General features: G+C 44.9%; 1 protein-coding gene across 1 annotated transcript in view; it reads right to left on the reverse strand.

The window, feature by feature from the left end:
• The window catches only part of CEP55 (centrosomal protein 55), a 41,763-nt gene extending 20,988 nt beyond the window's left edge, over positions 1-20,775 (reverse strand). Inside the window, exons 1-3 of the mRNA XM_073353865.1 lie at positions 20,693-20,775; positions 18,165-18,359; positions 16,128-16,412 (exon numbers count right to left, since the gene is read on the reverse strand). Of these exons, the coding sequence (XP_073209966.1) occupies positions 16,128-16,412; positions 18,165-18,347 (468 nt within the window). The 5' untranslated portion in view covers positions 18,348-18,359; positions 20,693-20,775. The remainder of the gene's footprint in view (positions 1-16,127; positions 16,413-18,164; positions 18,360-20,692) is intronic.
• Positions 20,776-21,235: the final 460 nt, after the last annotated feature.

Genomic DNA, 21,235 nt, shown 5'->3' on the forward strand with positions numbered 1-21,235 from the left:
CTGCTGCAGTGTTGGTGAGCTGTAGAAGTACTGAAGCCAGTAGATGTCAGGGGGCCTGGAAAAGCACAAGACACAGAGGGTTACTGTCTCAAATAGTTCAGTGCAGGAGCACAGAAAAAATCCTTGTAGAATTTCAAGGACATAAAATGCTACTTTTTCAAACTGAAACTTCAGTATATTGATAGAGAGATATGCCAGACCACAGAGCTCCCATGGACACAGCCTGGTTAATCTCAGTGAAAAGCAGAGAGACAATGGTAAATTAAAAATCCAAAGCTGTTTTTTGTTTTCTAAAAAAATTGCAGAACTCCTGGGGTGTGGAGAGGGGAGAGAGACAAAAGGTGCCATCAATGGCCATGCTACAAAAGCTTTTGCTATCATTTCCAACCCTCCACATTTTGGAGGACGTAACAGGTTTTGTGGTGCCCAACTGGCAAAGGGAGAGGTTATTCCAAGCTGCTGATGGGAAACCTGTATGCAAGCAAAGCATTCCACCATTGATGTGCTGTTCAGTCACTATATGAGTGGAATGGGCAGGTCAGCTACTGAGATGGCCCTGTAAAATACATCCTTCCCCGCAATACGACTACCTATCTGGAGTTCCTGCATCAGGAAACCTGTGCAGCTATCAGCACCCAGGATTGCGTCAGAATCCATGAGGGAATCAATAGGATGATTCATTAACTTCCACATGGCTGTATGCAAAACACGCAGAACTCCACAGCCATCCTCCTTGACCATCCCCGCCACATTTCTGGACAAAATTTCAAACACTAGTTGAATTTGGCACAAATGGTTGTGTCACTTGCGGACTGCATGACATGTCCACATACCTACCTTAAAGTGAAATGGACTAGATTTGTAAATGGAACACATTTCCACTCACCCACCAGTTCACTGTTTTCACTGAGTGATTACAGGTGTGGCAATTAAGGCTATTATTTTTAAGAAACAGGAATGCCTTAGGAAAACTGCTTTCAGATAGAGGTTCACTTTGAAGGCATTTTTATTGTTTGCATTTCCCTGTTGCTATTTTGAACTCCACATGGTGGGAGGTGGGGAAGCCCAGCTGCTGGTGGCATATTACCTGCCCTTAGCAGTCAGATGTTATTAACTGGGGCTTCCAATAGTTTTTGCATTGGTTCATAGAACAGAAAACTCTCCCATTACCGTATTAAACATTAAAATGGAACCAGAAACTTACCAGGCTCAGGAGCATCTTCTGTCCCTTCTGTGTCTGATACAGGCTTCCATAGCAGGCTGTTTCTCCGGGGGGAGAGGGAGGGGAGGAGAAGAAGGAGGAATCAAACAGCTTCTCTGAGTATGATCCCAGGATACGCTGTTGCAGCTCAAAGCCTCCTCTGGGATCGGTTTCAGCAACAGAGTCACTTCACTGTCCTCACTTGACACCTGCTGCTGCCCCCCATCTGTCCCCATGCTGGATTCTGGGGCCGGCAGGGCACCATCCTGGTTGACCAGGTCATCATGCACCACCATTGGCTCGGTGGTCAGCACAGTGCCCAGCACCCACTCAAACCCATCATGAATTGGGCATGATGTTGGCGAGTTGCTCAAGGTGTGGTTCTGGTTCCTGGTTTTCCAATACTCCATTGTGAGCTGCTTAGTCCACTCCCTGCACTGGTCTCCGGTCTGGTAAATTTGCAACTTTGCCAGCTTCTTCGCTATTTGTTGGTATGTGTGGTCACCACTGGTATTTTAAAGTCCACTGTTTTGCTGGTTTCACACCAGAGATTTACCAAAATCCGACTGTGCTCCTGTGATCATGAAGCAGCATGCTTTGTAAAGGACTTGTGTTCAGTCTCCACTGCAAACACAGAAGGCTCTCTGATGGTGACTTTGCAGCTTGGTGTTCAGAAGACAATGGGAAGGTTAAACACTGACTCACTCAGCTGCTGCACCAAACCAAGGGGAGCGGCTTCTGTTTCCCTGGAGTCGACTAGAGATTCTTAGGATAGAGAGGTCAAAGGAAGTTGGCCCCTGGGATTGTGGGATACTTCTAATGAACTCCAAGAACCCAAGGTGGGGGGCTGCGTCTAAATTGCAAAGCAACAGGGCTCTAACCCTGGGTCCCGGCTTGACTGGGGCTCAAACCCTCCAGCCCTGCAGTGTCCTAGGACCTTAGGCCCAAGCCAGAGAGGTGTGTGTCTAGAACTGAAGGGTGGTTTATTCTCAAGCCTGGGCTCAGGCTTACACTGCAGTGTAGACATACATTTCCCTCCACCAATAACTTCATGTGGAGGTTAAATAGGATGGGGGTAAAGAGTGGGGCTTTGTGGACCACAAGTGAGTGACCCAGAGGCAGGGAAACTGCACTGTTCTCTTGGGAAACAGTGGAAAGATTCCAAACATTTATCGGTTAACCTGTGCTCTATAGCATGCTCTGACAGACATATCAAATGAGATCTAGTAACAGCATGACTAGCTTCTGAGAATATTTCCAACTGACCTAACTCAAGGTATTAATTATGGACTTCAGACTGTTCAGAAACATGATTTTGATACCATCACTAAATTTGGAAGACAAGAGATTACTAGAATGGTTATTGAATTTTTAGGCTATTCTGAACTGACTTTTTGTTCAGTTAACCTGGATTTTTCTTGCCCTGGTAGAATGCTTTTCCTCCAGCCTGCTTAAGAAATGTTGCTTTATAATATTAGGGAGCCCACACTAAGTTCAGGGGCAAATTCAGAGTGGTACTGCATCAGAAAGACAGGATATTTATGATAGTGTATTATTCAGAACAAAGCTTCCTTCTTTGAAATAAAGAGTTGGGATTCATATTTGTCTTTTCTTTCTTAAGGATCTGGCACAAGCCAAGTTACTAGAAGTTATTCAGCTAAAACCATGCAAATTTAGGGTGATCAGTGCCATCTATTGAACAAGAGTGGGGGAGGGGGGTGTCTTTCTATCCCCATTCCCACCAAGACTCAGAAAGAGCACGCTGACAATGTTTATAGCTAAGTTTTGCCAACTGAGTGTACGTGCACCCCTCTTACTTTGTATCCATGCTTTTCAGAAAGTGCAGAACTAACAGAAATGGAAACAAATGCCTTTATAAAAGCAGGCAGTCTCCTTGTATCTGAACACACTATAGTTATTAACCATTCTAAAAGTAATAAGCAACTCACCCTTGCATCCTGCTATCCACAACTCTAAAGGGAAGGAGAAAGAACTGGCCCTTAGCATTGTAGCCTATAGGAGTAACCCGTTTGCTTGTACGTATGTGTGTAATAGGTTTATAGATTTGTATTAAAGTAAGTTTGGCTGTAATGCAAGGGACCTACAGGCCACATTCTGTATGTTGAGCTAAGGCAAAGTTAGCATATCTACATCTGGGACCTTTGACCCAGATAGCAAGTTAACACCCACACACGTCTGAGACCTTTCACCTAGACAGACAGATAATGGTAAAATAGCATAGGGGATTTCCAAGTCTGTACCCACAAACTTAACAGGTACACCACAAGGAGAACCGGAGAACAAAAACAACGTGTGAATGATCTAATGCCATTAAAATGTATGTACATACTAGCCTATGGAGTAAGTGTACCCTAACATTTTTATGGGTGAGGAATGAAGTTTGGGCATAGGAGGAAGAATTTCAGCCACTTGTGCCCTATAAAAGAGGTGACCCACCTTGCTAAAGAAATCTACTTATGACAATGACTACTATTAGTAGGCTGTACTTGTTTTTCTTAAACTTTCTAAATTCCAGGGGGACTAGGCTAAACTTGGTTTCCCTAAGCTTTTGTTCTTAGTTGTGTTTATTAGGTTTTAATTATAGATTTAAGTTAATTAAGTAAACTAAGTTAGCTTTGATAGCTCTTAGCTCTAGCTTTTTCTAAGCGCTGCACCTCTGTCATAAATATAAAGGGAAGGGTAAACCCCTTTGAAATCCCTCCTGGCCAGGGGAAAGCTCCTCTCACCTGTAAAGGGTTAAGAAGCTAAAGGTAACCTCACTGGCACCTGACTAAAATGACCAATGAGGAGACAAGATACTTTCAAAAGCTGGGAGGAGGGAGAGAAACAAAGGGTCTGTGTCTGTCTGTAGTCGTCTTGGCCAGGGACAGAACAGGAATGGAGTCTTAGAACTTTTAGTAAGTAATCTAGCTAGGTATGTGTTAGATTATGATTTCTTTAAATGGCTGAGAAAAGAATTGTGCTGAATAGAATAACTATGTCTGTCTGTGTATCTTTTTTGTAACTTAAGGTTTTGCCTAGAGGGGTTCTCTATGTTTTTTAATCTAATTACCCTGTAAGATATCTACCATCCTGATTTTACAGGGGGGATTTCTTTATTTCTATTTACTTCTATTTTTTATTAAAAGTCTTCTTGTAAAACACTGAATGCTTTTCCATTGTTCTCAGATCCAAGGGTTTGGGTCTGTGGTCACCTATGCAAATTGGTGAGGCTTTTTATCCAACATTTCCCAGGAAAGGGGGGGGGTGCAAGTGTTGGGAGGATTGTTCATTGTTCTTAAGATCCAAGGGTCTGGGTCTGTAGTCACCTAGGCAAATTGGTGAGGCTTTTTACCAAACCTTGTCCAGGAAGTGGGGTGCAAGGTTTTGGGAAGTATTTTGGGGGGAAGGATGCGTCCAAACAGCTCTTCCCCAGTAACCAGTATTAGTTTGGTGGTGGTAGCGGCCAGTCCAAGGACAACGGGGGTAATATTTTGTACCTTGGGGAAGTTTTGACCTAAGCTGGTAAAGATAAGCTTAGGAGGTTTTTCATGCAGGTCCCCACATCTGTACCCTAGAGTTCAGAGTGGGGGAGGAACCGTGACATGGTGGCAGAGGTGGGATTAACCTGAAATCATTTTGAGATCCAGTTGAGATTTTTTGAACTAGAAATACAGATTTTAAAAAGGAATTTTTAGGAAGTCCAGGAAGCAGCTTTGAAACTGAAAGCAGCTTGGTTTCTCTCTGCTTTGTGGCCAAGCAGAGACAAAAGGGGATTATCTTGTGAATTGCAGGTTTTCTTTGCCTGGAGGCAGGGTACTTAACTCCTGCAGGGAAATTCAGTCTTCCAACCCAGAGGTTTTTTTTTTTTTTCTTTTCTTCCTAAAAGTAAATAGGGGGTGTGTGCTCTACCCATTTGCCTGGAGACAAAAGTGGCAGGGTTTTTTTTTAGGATTTTGATTTTTTTTTTTTTTGTTTTACAAGGAGCACAGGTTTGAAAAGAAATTTTTTTTTTCTTTGGGCTGGGTAAGCAGGTTTCCAAGTAGTTGGAGGTTTTTTGCTTTAATTTGGGCCCAGAGCAGAGACAAGGGAATTGTCTTTTTCTGTAGGCTGACAATCACTATCAGAGAATAGGTATTCTATTCCAGCACAGCAAAATTTTACAGCCAAGTTTTGTTTGTTTATTTCTAAACCTCGGGTGTAAAGTTAGTTAAAAACAGAGAGGTTAGAATGGCCAAATCCTCGGCTCGACTACAGCTGGAATTAGCCAAATTTCAGGCTGAGGAAAAACAAAGGGAACATGAAAGACAGATAGAACTCATGTGGCTGGAGAAGGAGGTACAGGAGGCTGCCCACAAGAGGGAAATGGAGGCAAGGAAGCATGTGGAGGAGATGGAGAGGATAAAGGCCCAGCAGAATATACCAACAAACCCTAGCAATCCTTCTCCAGGTACCACTTCCCATCCCAGAAAGTTCCCCACCTACAAGGCAGGTGATGATACTGAGGCCTTCTTAGAAAACTTCGAAAGGGCCTGCCTTGGGTACAACATCTCTACTGACCAATACATGGTAGAGCTGAGGCCGCAGCTCAGTGGACCCTTAGCTGAGGTGGCAGCTGAAATGCCTAAAGAACATATGAACAAGTATGAACTGTTTAAATCCAAGGCGAGAGTCAGAATGGGGATAACACCCGAGCAGTCTCGTCGGAGGTTCCGAGCCCTAAGGTGGAAACCAGACATGTCATTTACCCGACATGCCTACCACATTGTGAAACATTGGGATGCCTGGATATCAGGAGCAAGTGTTGAATCTCCAGTAAATTTGCCCTTCCTAATGCAAATGGAACAATTCTTAGAGGGTGTTCCTGAGGAAATAGAAAGATACATCCTAGATGGGAAACCCAAAACTGTAATCGAGGCAGGAGAGATTGGAGCCAGATGGGTGGAGGTGGCAGAGAAGAAGAAAACTGGTCGCAGTTGGAGCGGAGACCAGAAGGGACCACCCCAGACCACACCCTATTACCGGGGGCCGCCCAAAGCCCCACCTACCTCCCAAAGAACCCTCCAGACCCCTTATCGTCCCACCACCCCGTTCTCCAGCAACCCACCTCGCCCCGGTGACCCGTCAGCTGGACGATGTTTTAAATGTAACGAGCTGGGGCATGTAAAGGCCAACTGCCCCAAGAACCCCAACAGATTACAGTTCATTGCACCGGAATCACACCAGAGGTCCACAGGCCCAGATACCTCCCAGATACCCTTGGAGCGGAGGGAAACTGTGAGTGTGGGCGGGAAGAAGGTCACCGCGTGGAGGGACACCAGAGCACAAGTGTCAGCTATCCATGCTTCCTTAGTGGACCCCAATTTAATCAACCCAGAGATCCAAGTGACGATTCAACCCTTCAAGTCCAACTCTTTCAATTTGCCTACAGCCAAGTTGCCTGTCCAGTACAAGGGCTGGTCAGGAATGTGGACTTTTGCAGTCTATGATGATTATCCCATCCCCATGCTGTTGGGGGAAGACTTGGCCAATCACGTGAAGCAGGCCAAGAGGGTGGGAACGGTCACCCGCAGCCAGGCTAAACAAGCCGTGGGGCCTAGCTCTGTTCCGGAAACTTCTATCAGGGCCCGGTCAGAGGTGATGGACCCGGACCCCAGGCCAATGTCTGCAACAGCAGTAGTGGATCCAGTCCCAGAGACCCAGACGGAACCAGTCCCAGAACCGGAACCAGCCAAACAACCAACACCAGACCCCGTGCCAGCACTGAATCCAGTACTTGCAACCTCAACACCAGAGGGCCCCACCGAACCTGAACTGGCAGCAGCCGATAACCCTACACAAGAGGCTCAGCCGGAGCCTGAATCCCAACATAGTGCACCAGCGGAGAGCGGTTCACAGTCAACAGAAACAGCTCCATCCCCTATATCGCTTCCAGAGGGACCAAGCCTATGTCCCCAATCCAATGAGGAACTGATGTCTCCAGCATCAAGGGAACAGTTCCAGACCGAACAGGAAGCAGATGAAAGCCTCCAGAGAGCGTGGACGGCGGCACGGAGCAACCCACCGCCTCTCAGCTCTTCTAATCGATCCAGGTTTGTTGTAGAAAGAGGACTTTTATACAAGGAAACTCTTTCTGGTGGACACCAGGAAGACTGGCATCCTCAGAGACAGTTGGTAGTTCCAACTAAATACCGGGCCAAGCTCTTGAGCTTAGCCCATGATCACCCTAGTGGCCATGCTGGGGTGAACAGGACCAAAGACCGTTTGGGGGGATCATTCCACTGGGAGGGAATGGGCAAGGATGTTTCTATCTATGTCCAGTCTTGTGAGGTGTGCCAAAGAGTGGGAAAACCCCAAGACCAGGTCAAAGCTCGTGTCCAGCCACTCCCCATCATTGAAGTTCCATTTCAGCGAGTAGCTGTGGATATTCTGGGTCCTTCTCCGAAAAAGACACCCAGAGGAAAGCAGTACATACTGACTTTCATGGATTTTGCCACCCGATGGCCGGAAGCAGTAGCTCTAAGCAACACCAGGGCTAAAAGTGTGTGCCAGGCACTAGCAGACATTTTTGCCAGGGTAGGTTGGCCCTCCGACATCCTCACAGATGCAGGGACTAATTTCCTGGCAGGAACTATGAAAAACCTTTGGGAAGCTCATGGGGTAAATCACTTGGTTGCCACTCCTTACCATCATCAAACAAATGGCATGGTGGAGAAGTTTAATGGAACTTTGGGGGCCATGATACGTAAATTCGTAAATGAGCACTCCAATGATTGGGACCTAGTATTGCAGCAGTTGCTCTTTGCCTACAGAGCTGTACCACATCCTAGTTTAGGGTTTTCCCCATTTGAACTTGTATATGGCCGTGAGGTTAAGGGGCCATTGCAGTTGGTGAAGCAGCAATGGGAGGGATTTACACCTTCTCCAGGAACTAACATTCTGGACTTTGTAACCAACCTACAAAACACCCTCCGAACCTCTTTAGCCCTTGCTAGAGAAAACTTACAGGATGCTCAAAAAGAGCAAAAAGCCTGGTATGATAAACATGCCAGAGAGCGTTCCTTCAAAGTAGGAGACCAGGTCATGGTCTTAAAGGCGCTCCAGGCCCATAAAATGGAAGCATCGTGGGAAGGGCCCTTCACAGTCCAGGAGCGCCTGGGAGCTGTTAATTATCTCATAGCATTCCCCACCTCCAACCGAAAGCCTAAGGTGTATCATATTAATTCTCTAAAGCCCTTTTATTCCAGAGAATTAAAGGTTTGTCAGTTTACAGCCCAGGGAGGAGACGATGCTGAGTGGCCTGAAGGTGTCTATTACGAAGGGAAACGTGCTGGTGGTGTGGAAGAGGTGAACCTCTCCATGACCCTTGGGCGTATGCAGCGACAGCAGATCCAGGAGCTGTGCACTAGCTACGCGCCAACGTTCTCAGCCACCCCAGGACTGACTGAACGGGCATACCACTCCATTGACACAGGTAATGCTCACCCAATTAGGGTCCACCCTTACCGGGTGTCTCCTCAAGCTAAAACTGCTATAGAACGGGAGATCCAGGATATGTTACAGATGGGTGTAATCCGCCCCTCTGAAAGTGCATGGGCATCTCCAGTGGTTCTAGTTCCCAAACCAGATGGGGAAATACGTTTTTGCGTGGACTACCGTAAGCTAAATGCTGTAACTCGCCCAGACAACTATCCAATGCCACGCACTGATGAACTATTAGAGAAACTGGGACGGGCCCAGTTCATCTCTACCTTGGACTTAACCAAGGGGTACTGGCAGGTACCGCTAGATGAATCTGCCAAGGAAAGGTCAGTCTTCATCACACATCTCGGGCTGTATGAATGTAATGTACTCCCTTTCGGGCTGCGAAATGCACCCGCCACTTTCCAAAGACTTGTAGATGGTCTCCTAGCGGGATTAGGAGAATATGCAGTCGCCTACCTTGACGATGTGGCCATATTTTCGGATTCCTGGGCAGACCACCTGGAACATCTACAAAAAGTCCTTGAGCGCATAAGGGAGGCAGGACTAACTGTTAAGGCTAAGAAGTGTCAAATAGGCCTAAACAGAGTGACTTACCTTGGACACCAGGTGGGTCAAGGAACTATCAGCCCCCTACAGGCCAAAGTGGATGCTATCCAAAAGTGGCCTGTCCCAAAGTCAAAGAAACAGGTTCAATCCTTCTTAGGCTTGGCCGGTTATTACAGACGATTTGTACCGCACTACAGCCAAATCGCTGCCCCACTGACAGACCTAACCAAAAAGAAACAGCCAAATGCTGTTCAGTGGACCGGAAAGTGTCAGAAGGCCTTTAACAAGCTTAAAGCGACACTCATGTCTGACCCTGTACTAAGGGCCCCAGACTTTGACAAACCGTTCCTAGTAACCACAGATGCATCCGAGCGTGGTGTGGGAGCAGTTTTAATGCAGAAAGGACCTGATCAAGAATTCCACCCTGTAGTGTTTCTCAGCAAAAAACTGTCTGAGAGGGAAAGCAACTGGTCAGTCACTGAAAAAGAATGTTATGCCATTGTCTACGCTCTGGAAAAGCTACGCCCATATGTTTGGGGACGGCGTTTCCACCTGCAAACCGACCATGCTGCACTAAAGTGGCTTCACACCATCAAAGAAACTAACAAAAAACTTCTTCGGTGGAGTTTAGCTCTCCAAGATTTTGATTTCGACATCCAACACATCTCAGGAGCTTCTAACAAAGTGGCTGATGCACTCTCCCGTGAAAGTTTCCCAGAATCAACTGGTTAAAATCGTCCTTGAGATGTGGAAAATATTGTTAGTCTTTATGTACTTGGTAGTATATTTAGAGATGCATGTGTCTTATTAACTCTGTTTTCCTAGAGCTCCAGGAAGAAATCCCAGCCAGTGTTTCACCCTAGCTGAGATTTGGGGGGCGTGTCATAAATATAAAGGGAAGGGTAAACCCCTTTGAAATCCCTCCTGGCCAGGGGAAAGCTCCTCTCACCTGTAAAGGGTTAAGAAGCTAAAGGTAACCTCGCTGGCACCTGACCAAAATGACCAATGAGGAGACAAGATACTTTCAAAAGCTGGGAGGAGGGAGAGAAACAAAGGGTCTGTGTCTGTCTGTAGTCGTCTTGGCTAGGGACAGAACAGGAATGGAGTCTTAGAACTTTTAGTAAGTAATCTAGCTAGGTATGTGTTAGATTATGATTTCTTTAAATGGCTGAGAAAAGAATTGTGCTGAATAGAATAACTATGTCTGTCTGTGTATCTTTTTTGTAACTTAAGGTTTTGCCTAGAGGGGTTCTCTATGTTTTTTAATCTAATTACCCTGTAAGATATCTACCATCCTGATTTTACAGGGGGGATTTCTTTATTTCTATTTACTTCTATTTTTTATTAAAAGTCTTCTTGTAAAACACTGAATGCTTTTCCATTGTTCTCAGATCCAAGGGTTTGGGTCTGTGGTCACCTATGCAAATTGGTGAGGCTTTTTATCCAACATTTCCCAGGAAAGGGGGGGGGGTGCAAGTGTTGGGAGGATTGTTCATTGTTCTTAAGATCCAAGGGTCTGGGTCTGTAGTCACCTAGGCAAATTGGTGAGGCTTTTTACCAAACCTTGTCCAGGAAGTGGGGTGCAAGGTTTTGGGAAGTATTTTGGGGGGAAGGACGCGTCCAAACAGCTCTTCCCCAGTAACCAGTATTAGTTTGGTGGTGGTAGCGGCCAGTCCAAGGACAACGGGGGTAATATTTTGTACCTTGGGGAAGTTTTGACCTAAGCTGGTAAAGATAAGCTTAGGAGGTTTTTCATGCAGGTCCCCACATCTGTACCCTAGAGTTCAGAGTGGGGGAGGAACCGTGACAACCTCTCACTCAAAAATTGAGAAACCTGAACCATTAGAGGCGAGGCTGGTCCTGTGTCTCTCACCACAAGGTTATCAAGGAAGGGTGTGAGTATATTAACCGAAGCTTTGTAGCATATATTACCATAATACCATATGTATCTTTTAAATAGCAGTAATACAATTGTAACTGACTATTTTACCATTTAATTACTACTTCATTTATTTTAATAAAAAAAGTCTTTAAGGCTATATCTGTCTCAGAGTGAGCTTCCTGTCATACACCCGAAGGCCCTTTGTAAATTCTGTGGAACCTGATTTGGGACAAGAACTTTTATCTTCTGATCAAACAAATTGGTGAGCCTAAAACCCATATTATCCAAATTAATATTAAACACCCTAAATCAGGCAACAGCATAAGATTTTCAAAGGTAATTACCAGGCCTAATACAGAGCATTAATCACAACCCGGATACCGTTTTCAAACTGAACGTGGATACATTAACACAAAAATTCCACTCTTCAAGGTGGAGACAAGAGTTAAGTCTCCCAAATCCATGAGAGAGACGACTGCTGTGTCACCATAACTCTGACCTGGGGAAGGGGGTACCTTTAAGAAGTCCCCCAGGGACCCAGAAGCACAATGTTTTACTGGAATTGAGGGATCAGTTTTGTTGGTTTGTGAAGGGAATATGGCTAAAGTTGGGAAGAAAAGAAATAAATGTTAAGTATTAATACATGAAGTAAGGCTTGAAAACAAGAATTCAGAGCTTGGCTACACTTGCGAGTTAGAGCACATTAAAGCATCCCTGGTCGCCCTAGCTCACTACCCATCCACACTGGCAAGGCACGTAGAGCGCTCTGACTCCACGGCTAGAGTGCTCCTGGTACTCCACCTCGGCAAGAAGATTAACACTTGCTGCGTCTTGGCTGAAACACCCAAGTGTCAGTGTGAATGAGGGGTTGCATTACTGCACTCTGATCAGCCTCCGGAAATGTCCCATAATCCCCTTAAGTCAAGCGGCCACTCTTGTCATTGTTTTTGAATTGCTGCAGGAATGCAGCTATGCCCTTTGAAAGCTCCATTTCTGACAGTCAGCTGCTTATCTGCTCCGAGACAGCAACCATTAGTGTGGAATGCTTGTGTGGGGGGTGGGGGGTGTCTGCTGCTGTCTCAACTTACAAGACAGCATGCTGACATGCTCTCACCCCCCAAAACCCACTTTCTCCCCCCACATACACACAATACACTCCCTGTCATACTCCACCCCATCCCCCATTTGAAAAGCATGTTGCAGTCACTTGCATGCTGGGATAGCTGCCCATAATGCACCGCTCCCAGTGCCACTGCAAGTGCCGCAAATGTGGCCACACCAGTGCGCTTAAAGCTGTCAGTGTGGACAGAATGCAGCACGTTCCCTACTGCACTCTACGAAGTCTGGTTTAACTCAAAACGCTCTACGTTTGCAAGTGTAGCCATGCCTTAAGTGTTGCTGGAGAGGAGAGAAGGGGAGTTACTTTAGGAGGCTTCATCAGAAGTGCGGATTGCGTGCCCCGCATTGGAATGAACACTGCAGGATGGGAGGAAGACTTAGACATTATCTCCCTAGTGCCAAGGTTAGATTTTCAGCAGAGTGGGGCTTTTCTTGGAGGAGGGGGAAAATGAACCACTTATCCCTACAAGTTACATAGGAAGGAGTGAATAATTTGAAAAATGGAGTGAACCTCAGAGAGTTGACTGGAAGAGAGTAGACTGAGATAGAAGGTTGCACCTTGTGTATGTGAAGCCCATAAAGTCAATGATTGATTGTGGAAGGTCTAGACTTCTTTCACAACCCTAGTGGAGTGACAGTGGTACAAGAGAGAAGGAGCAATAGCTAGTTTTATGAACAATTGGTTAAGGAGAGGACTTGTGTCTCCTGGGAAGGGTGAACAGAGTTTTGAAGTGAGAGAGGGCCTTGGATTCAGAGAGGGATTGTTATTGAATCTGCTTAAGCATTTCTTGTCTTGGCAAGTCAAAGGATGCAGGACCTTAAGACATAGTTACCACATTTTCCTCCTCTCCTCACCACCTCCATCTCAAATATATTTTTACCAACGGATTGAACTGTTAGAGTGTATAAAGCATGGATGTTTAAGCCCTAGTAGTTCTTACAGTACTGTAGTCACTTGTAAAGCACAGGGGAGGTGATGGCAGCACAGAAAGCAAGCAGATAAAACAATTTCAGATCCTATATTAGACTACCTGAGCTATAAGTGATTTACACTTAGAAAAGGTGGGATTCATTTTCCCCTCCCTAAGAATAGGAAGTCAAAGCTCTTAGAGCACTTCATCTCTGAAAAAAACAAATAAATTGATTTCTAGTTTGGTCCCTTGGGAATTGTTCTTTAGATTAAATAGATGCAGCTGCTTAGCTAACCTCATTTAATCATTCAGCTATGTTCACTATAAGTAGTAGTTTTGTTCTTCAGAAATGCATTGCTGTAGCATCCAGCTGTAGTACATTTGCTATGCTACCCCACCATGCAGAGTGAAGAGGACTGGCCTGTTGTAAACCTCACAAACAGTACATGAATGCTCTGTGCTAACAGAAGACATCAGATGTCACAGGTGGCCAGTTCTCAGAATTGCATGAGCAGTAAATAAGAATTTGTAAGACCACAGAGACAGGGGAGCTCAAAGATGCTTTATTTTTGTGACCACAGTGAGGTCAGGTGGGGAATTAAATTAGCATTTCTTTAAAAGGTAGTGTGAGATTGTGCTGCCCCCTAACAGCTTGGGAGCATGTATAATTCCATGAGCAAATTAATAATAGAAAGATAAAGAAGCTATCATTTGATTTTTAAAAATCTACAGAATCATTTTACCCTTAGTGGCATGGGGTAGGGATGTGCGACTTGCCAAACCACCTGCCCCTTTCCCCAGCAAGCAGCTTCTCCAGTTTGTGGAAATTAATTGATAATACAATGTCATTGGAAATGGGTCAAGTTGGGCATCATTCAAAAGCCCTTTCCCCCCACAAATACAATGGTACCAAACATGACAAACCTAGAATAATTATGTAGGTACAGACTCAAGGAAGTGTCTTAAAAAAAAGTTTAATTATACTTTAAACAGAGGCATGTCAACATGCAGCCCTCACAAACTTAAATCATAGCCCTCGACTGACAGTAATGTTTTATCTGTTAATGCTCAGAACATACCTGATTTTTTTTTTAACGTTACAGATTACTGTAAATGGAAGGGGAGCTTCAGGATGATTTGCCATCAGCAGCAAAAAAAAAGAAGCAGTTCAGTGGTATTGATTATCAACTTTGTTATAAAGAGTTATGAGGCACTGGTTAAGATGTCACGATCCAGCCAGAATTACTGGAATCCATCTGCAAACGGTATGCACGTAGTTATAGTACATAACATAATTGATGTCTTTTTTGAAAAGCATATTAAACGGTTTGAAGTCATTTCCCAAAGGGTAGAGGACTTGCAATACCAATTACACACATCCAGTGTGCATTCTACTCTGTGACCTTTTGTGCACAATAGAGAGCTGCAGTATCACAGAATGGATGAAGCAATTTGACGAGGTTGACTCAGCAACAAAGCCAACTTTTGGGATCGCATGTCAATATATGAAGTTGGTTGATTGTTTGAAACTTTTTAAAGTGATCTGTCAGGACTGTTAATTGGAATTTGCACCATGCAGCAATTTGAGCTGGGGTTGCTCAGTCCGGCTGGCCGGCAGGGCTGGGGCCCAGGTCAGTCTCTGCTGCAGGAGAACCAGTTCGAGACCCGCGGGCAGGTGCTTGAAGAGATGAGACAGTTACTGGTGAAGTCATAAATGTATTGGAGGTGGTCATATGTTGAGCTTACCATCTGAAAACATTACAACATTTGCAGACCTACGTGAGTGGACATTTCCAAGAAGCAGATAAACAGAAAAATTGCCACTGACAAAGGTTGCATTTATACCGTTTAGCAAGAGGCCAAATCATCAAGCAATGGAAAGGCTCAGAGATGATCAAGCACAACCAAAACTACTGTCCCTTATTGGGCATGGCTAGGTCTTGAAGGATGGCCTCATCACACCAGTTGTGTGTGAAATACGATGCGCTTCAAAATCATCTAATGAATGAATGTTTCCAGGCCTACATGTCAAGGACAGTTTCCCAAGGATTACCAAAAAAAGTTGATTTTTAAACATCTCTCTCAAATAAATAAATTGTACATATTGGCAAATGATAGCTATATAATTATTCTAGGGTTGTCACATTTGGTACCATTGTGTTCATGGGAGAAGGATAATCATTCAAAAACCCTAACTCGACCCATTTCTGGCAGCACTGTGTTATCAACATTTCCACCAACCAGAGCAGCTGAGAAGGATGACACCCTCTGGCCAGTGTTGCAGAGGGTGACATCACTGAATGTATGATTCTGTAGATTTTTACAAATCTAATTACACCTCCATTACCTTTCTAGCACTAACTTGCCCACTGAATGAAATTTTACTATGTTACTCTCCCAAATTACAGAAGTTCAGTGAAAGGGGAGCCAAGGTGACTGTCATCTTTGTGGCACTGGGATTCCAGCGTGCTCAAACAGACCCTGATCCATGTCTCAATTATGACAGCCCCCCTGACTGCCCTATGAATTTCAGCTCCGGCAGTTGCAGCATCCACAACAGCCACAGCCCCTCACTCTCTCTGATACCTTCAGCCACACACTCTGCACCAGCGCTTGTGGCAAGGATCTCGCAGGTCAGCCAGCGTAGGCTGACTTGCTCAAAGCCACTGCTGGGGAACAATCCATCTAGATATGGGGTTTATAGGGACCTTTCTAAGCTGCTATGGCAGCATGAAGAACTGCTTGAAAGGGGAGAATCCCTCAGACAGTAACTAGCTGGATTACTCCATTTACTGCTATACACAGTGTTCATACTGGCCACTGTCTCTCTTTATATCTTACGCTGTAGTACTGTCATAAGACCTTTCAGAAAAAGGAAATTAGTATATCAGTGCATCTTGCTGCAGAGTGGATTTCAGTGCTTAACAAAAAAAAGAATTCTAAAGTAAGCTTATAAATGATTAGAGTATTATTCAACACATACCTGGGATAATTGGAAGGTGCTGGCACGGTTTTCGAGTTCAGAGCATCTTGCAGTAACTGTAGATAAATTATGCTTCAAACGGTCCATCTCTTCTGACAGGGAATTAAGTAGTTGTTCTCTCCTCTCTGCTTCCTTTGTTTTCTCTTCAAGTTGACCAAGTAGTGAAGTGACATCACTACTTTTATTTCTGGTTTTAAGCTTGTCTTTTAGGCTTTGGATTTCTTTTTCCTTCTCCTCAAGTCGACAGATATATTTTTCCTTTTCAGTTTCAAGGGCAAGTATTTTCTACATGGAGCAAAACAAGAGCATAGATAAGCCAATAAAAATCACCGCACAGAAATGTGATGGAAAGTCCACAAGAGTCCAAACTGATACTCACTTCTGAATGTTGAAAGACCCATTTTTAGTCAGTTGAGAATATTCGTTTTACTCTAACTAGAGAATGCTACAGAGGTTACCTGAAACATTTATCACATATGCAATAATTTGAGTCTCAAAAATATTAGTGTTACCACTCAAGACAAGCTAGAATATAATTACAGAATGTGAACACACACATACTAATTGAGTCTACAGTGGATGTAACCATGGAAATGATATAAGCAACAAAAATCTCATTGGCTTGGTAGGTACCTATACTGACATTCAGGTTGAAAAAAGTATTCTTCCAGATTTATATAAATTTGGAAACATGTATATCATGAGAACTGCAGGAGTCTGTGGGGATGAAGCATTTTTCTTTGGCACATTTCTTATCACTGCTACTGTATCCAGTATCTTGAGAGACTGAGAAGCTCCTTTTATGTTTAAATTCCACTAAAGCACAATAAGTAGAGCCTTTTCATGTGGCAATTTAGCTTGCCAAAACCCCAACACAAAAACAAGTAGTACCACGACCACCCCACAAAAAAAATGTAAGTGAAGAACAGCTGACAGTGTGACCATTAAATCCTGTCTCTAGACAATCTGGTCTTTCAGCTTTAAACTGTTCTTCACTCAACTGTATCTTCCATTACTGATTACTGACATTAAATATTAGAACAGCACTGTAATGGGTTCTACCCTGTCCTTTAATATGTACGTGTGCATCATTTCACTTTTGTACAGGTTTCTGTCCACTAGAGGCAGAGATTCAAGCCCAGATACTTGAAACTATGAAGCCACTGGAGGCCTGAAGCAGAAGTGGAGAGAGTGTCCAGGAGATGGAATTTAATTTGGCTCACTCAAAGAGTGAAACTGGTGAAGATCACACACAGAGCACCTATTGGGATTGTGTTCTTTCACAACAAAAAGGACACCCATTATATTTCAGTCAGAGACATGGTGCCATTGCAGGAGGGACACAGCTTGCAGCTGGTGGACTGTTTCTTCTAGTTCAAGTTAGCAAAGAAGTCTTGAGTGGAGCAGGGAAAGGCTCAATGGAGCCACAAGACTAAAAGACAAGAAAGAAAAACTTAGCTTAAGTGCTATTTTTGCTACGCACAGCTATTTAAGCTAGTTAATAAAACTGAAATAGAACATCAGGGCAGCAACTGACATCCTCAAATTCCTGCTCTCTGCCTATGGTGGCATAAAGACATTTTATGGCGGTTGAGGCTGCAACCCCTTAGGTGAGTGTGAATGGGAGCACAAGAATACAGACCAGGTGTATGGACATGCTATCCCGTGAGTTCTCATCTCATTCACCAAGGGTGCTTATATAATCCAAAATAAGGATCTCTCCAGGCAATGCTCCAATTACTGACATTTTTAGAATACTGAAACAGCATTAAGACATTACAGGACATGTCTTACTGGCTACTAATTGAGGCCCTTGGCCCCAGGCCTCTGTATTTAACCACTTTGTAAAATAACCTGGAATTTATTAGTGCAGGCACAACTGACAAATACCTAAGAATGGATGCACCATATTAGGACACTACATTTTAAAAATCTGATTTTAAAGTTACAAGGAGAATAGTTGTTTGTTGAGAAATGCTATCTTATGCAATTACGGCACCACAGAAACAAGCCTGAAAGTCAAAGTGTGCACATTACCTCTAAAAGTCTATTCCTTTCTGTATCTGTCATTTTGCTTTTCCCTTTAATAATTTCCTCCATTGACTTTTTGAGGGCTGCATTCTCCCTTTTATACTTCTCCAACTCAGTCTCAGATTTGGAGTTACTAGACTTGAATCCCCACTTGCCAGAAATTATATCTTTGGTGGCCTTTGATGTCATCCTCCAAGCGTTCTGTGAAAACAAACAAAAGAATCATGTATACAACAGTCCCATCCTGTGTTAAATATTAAAGATTCCAGAGACCAAGCAAAAATATGTCTTTATTCAAGTTTGATAAAGCATGATCTAATGGGTAAAATCCACAACTAAGTCAGATTGTGTTCTATTCCTGCACAGCACAGACTGAATTAATCAGTTTCCCTATTTGCAAAATTGGTTTTCCTATTACCTCCCTCACAAACGTTTGTGCAGTGTCTCAGCATTGGTCTCAATAGAGGTTCCCAGATACAAGGTACTATAGAATTGCAAAGCATTTTTAATATAAGCTATTTTTAATATGGGTTATCATTGATGGCAGGGCTTGAACACACACACATTCCTAGTGAGAGAGGAACCAAAACACCAGCTTCTGCAAATTAAGCTTCCATTTAATTAAGTTTTTAGTCCTTATGGCTGTAGAGGTAACCTTGCAAATGTGAAATGAATGAGAAGTGAAGTGAAGCTATGGCAGAGACTATCCTTTTGTTCTGTGTTTGTACAGCACCTAGCACAATAGGGTCTTGGTCCCCCAGGTGCTACAGTAATACAAAAATAATACTGCTAATGAGAATAGCTCCAGTACTCTGCACTATTGCTTTGGAAAACTAACCTCAGGAGCAGAGGCTATTTATCCCTTACCCAATCTGATGGGTTTTGGAGTAGCAGAGATCCTCCCTACTCAAAGGGGCCAAGAGTGGGGTGGACAGATAAAAAGTTCCTTCCAGGGATTAGACAGAGGTGGTGCTTCAAGTTTAAGAGTAAGTCAGAGACAAATCCCAAAAGAGAAGTATCAGGGAAAAGTATTCTGAAATACCAGCAGGCCCATTATCTATAGGTAAAAGCAGCAGGGGCTTCTTCTCATCAGGAAGTTGTCCCTGGAGCTAACTGATGGAACCAGACCTTTATCTTTCATAGCTACAAGAGCTGGGCACAAAAAGGTAATTCCATTTAACAGACTGGGTTTTTCTATTTTGAAAGCTGATTTTGTTCTGATACGGATGGAAAACGAAGCATTCCAAAGTTCTCTGTGAAACGGAACAGAGTGCCACTTCCAACAGAACTCATGGAACATTTCACTTTTTGACTAAGCAGCAAATGCCACTGAAAAGGTGTTTTGTCCAGAATGTTTCTGAAACATTTTTCAAACCCCGCACCTGAAGACCAAAACGGTAGGCACATTCACATTCAGTTACTTCTGCCTCTGGACTTGAAGATTTACCAAAGATCTAACTGGAAGACAATCTATTAACCAGAAATTACAAAAGAATAAGAGACATGCCAGCAATCTCCTGGTGAAAAGGTCAATCCGCAACCCTAGCTGCTAGAAAGGGGCTATAATTCCTATCAGCGTCTTGTCTCTAGACTGGTCAGAAGCTTCATAGTTTCTCTTTGTTTTCAACTTGTAGTGCCTTGTCTACAAGATGATTTGTCTGTTTTACAAGGATACACTTGGATCAGTAGTTTCAATAAATAAGCCCTGGCATCTAGGACACAGGTATTTTTACTAGACATACAAGGCGGGTGAGATAATAGCTTTTATTGAACCAACTTCTGTTGGCGAGACAAGCTTTTGAGCTTCGCTCTTTGAAAAAAGAGAAGTTGGTCTAATATCTTTTATTGAACCAACCTTGTCTCTCCAATACCCTGGGACCAGCACAGCTACAATGCTTTACTACCTTGTCAATTAACCCATGATCAGCAGAGCTGCCTACACCACTTCACCGGTGTCAGCTTCAAGACGCACTGCTGAATAAAGGCTAAGATCTTCATGTGGGCGCATCTGGTGTCTAGATACACTCGCAATTTCCCCCTCCGCAGCAGGCTTCCCCAGCTCATCAAGAGGTCCCACCTCGCCAGTGTGTCTGGGGCTGCGCTGGGCACAGCTCCGGCGCTTGCCTCCTCCCATGCGCAGTTTTCGCCCCAGGAGAGCGAGTCTGGAGCCGCTGCGCGTGACGCCGAGTGCGGCCGCGGCGAGCCTGAGAGGGGGGCGTTAGGTTTGCTCCAGGAGCAGTGGGCAAGGCCGTCACTAGCTACAGGTCCGTACCCAGGGGGTCGGGGGTTTTACCTCCACGGAAGCTCGGGGCCGGCGGAACACAGGGAAGCCGGCGGAACACAGGGAAGCCGCCCGCCCGCCGGCCCCTCCAGCGGGAGCAGGGCGGTTCGCTGCGAGTCGACCGGCAGCAGTGCGGGGCCGCGCCGGGAAAGCTCCGGGCTCAGACCACTACGAGCAGGCCCGCAGGGTGACCAGGACCACCCCCACCCCGCCGGCTCATCCCGCCAGCAGCATCAGGACACCCCCCATTTACCTGAGCGGCGGCGGCAACGACCCCCCTATAGCTCCCCTTCCACTCAACCACACCTCCGCTTCCGGGAGTTTGAATCCCGCGGCTCCGGCAACGTCACTTCCGCTCAGGGACCTCACTACCGGAAGCGAGCTACGGGGTCCCGAAGGGGTCAGGCAGTACGGAGAACAGTGTTGAGGGGAGGGGGCTTGGGGTAGGCGGAAGAGCAGGGTGGGCGAGGCTGAGGAGAGGAGGCGGGAGGAAAAGTGGGGAGGGGCAGGAGTAGCCACGGAAGGAAGAATGGGACGAAGCGATGGGGGAATAAAGGGGAGCAGTGCAGAGAGGGGAGGAAGGGGCTGGGGAAGGGAGCGGGGGAGTCAGGGAAGGCAGTAATCTCCCTTGAGCAGCTCCAGGGTGTCCCGTGTGAATAAAAAACCCATATTATCATATTTGCTCCTTGGAGGTTTAACAACTGCCTATCACCTTGGCATCTGGGCACTATGTCAGTCTGAAAAATGAATAACTGCGATATAGGAAAGTGATCACCCCTGCTCTGGACCTGACACC

The sequence above is a fragment of the Lepidochelys kempii genome, chromosome 7, assembly GCF_965140265.1.
Source record: "Lepidochelys kempii isolate rLepKem1 chromosome 7, rLepKem1.hap2, whole genome shotgun sequence".
In the NCBI taxonomy this organism is placed as follows: domain Eukaryota; kingdom Metazoa; phylum Chordata; order Testudines; family Cheloniidae; genus Lepidochelys; species Lepidochelys kempii.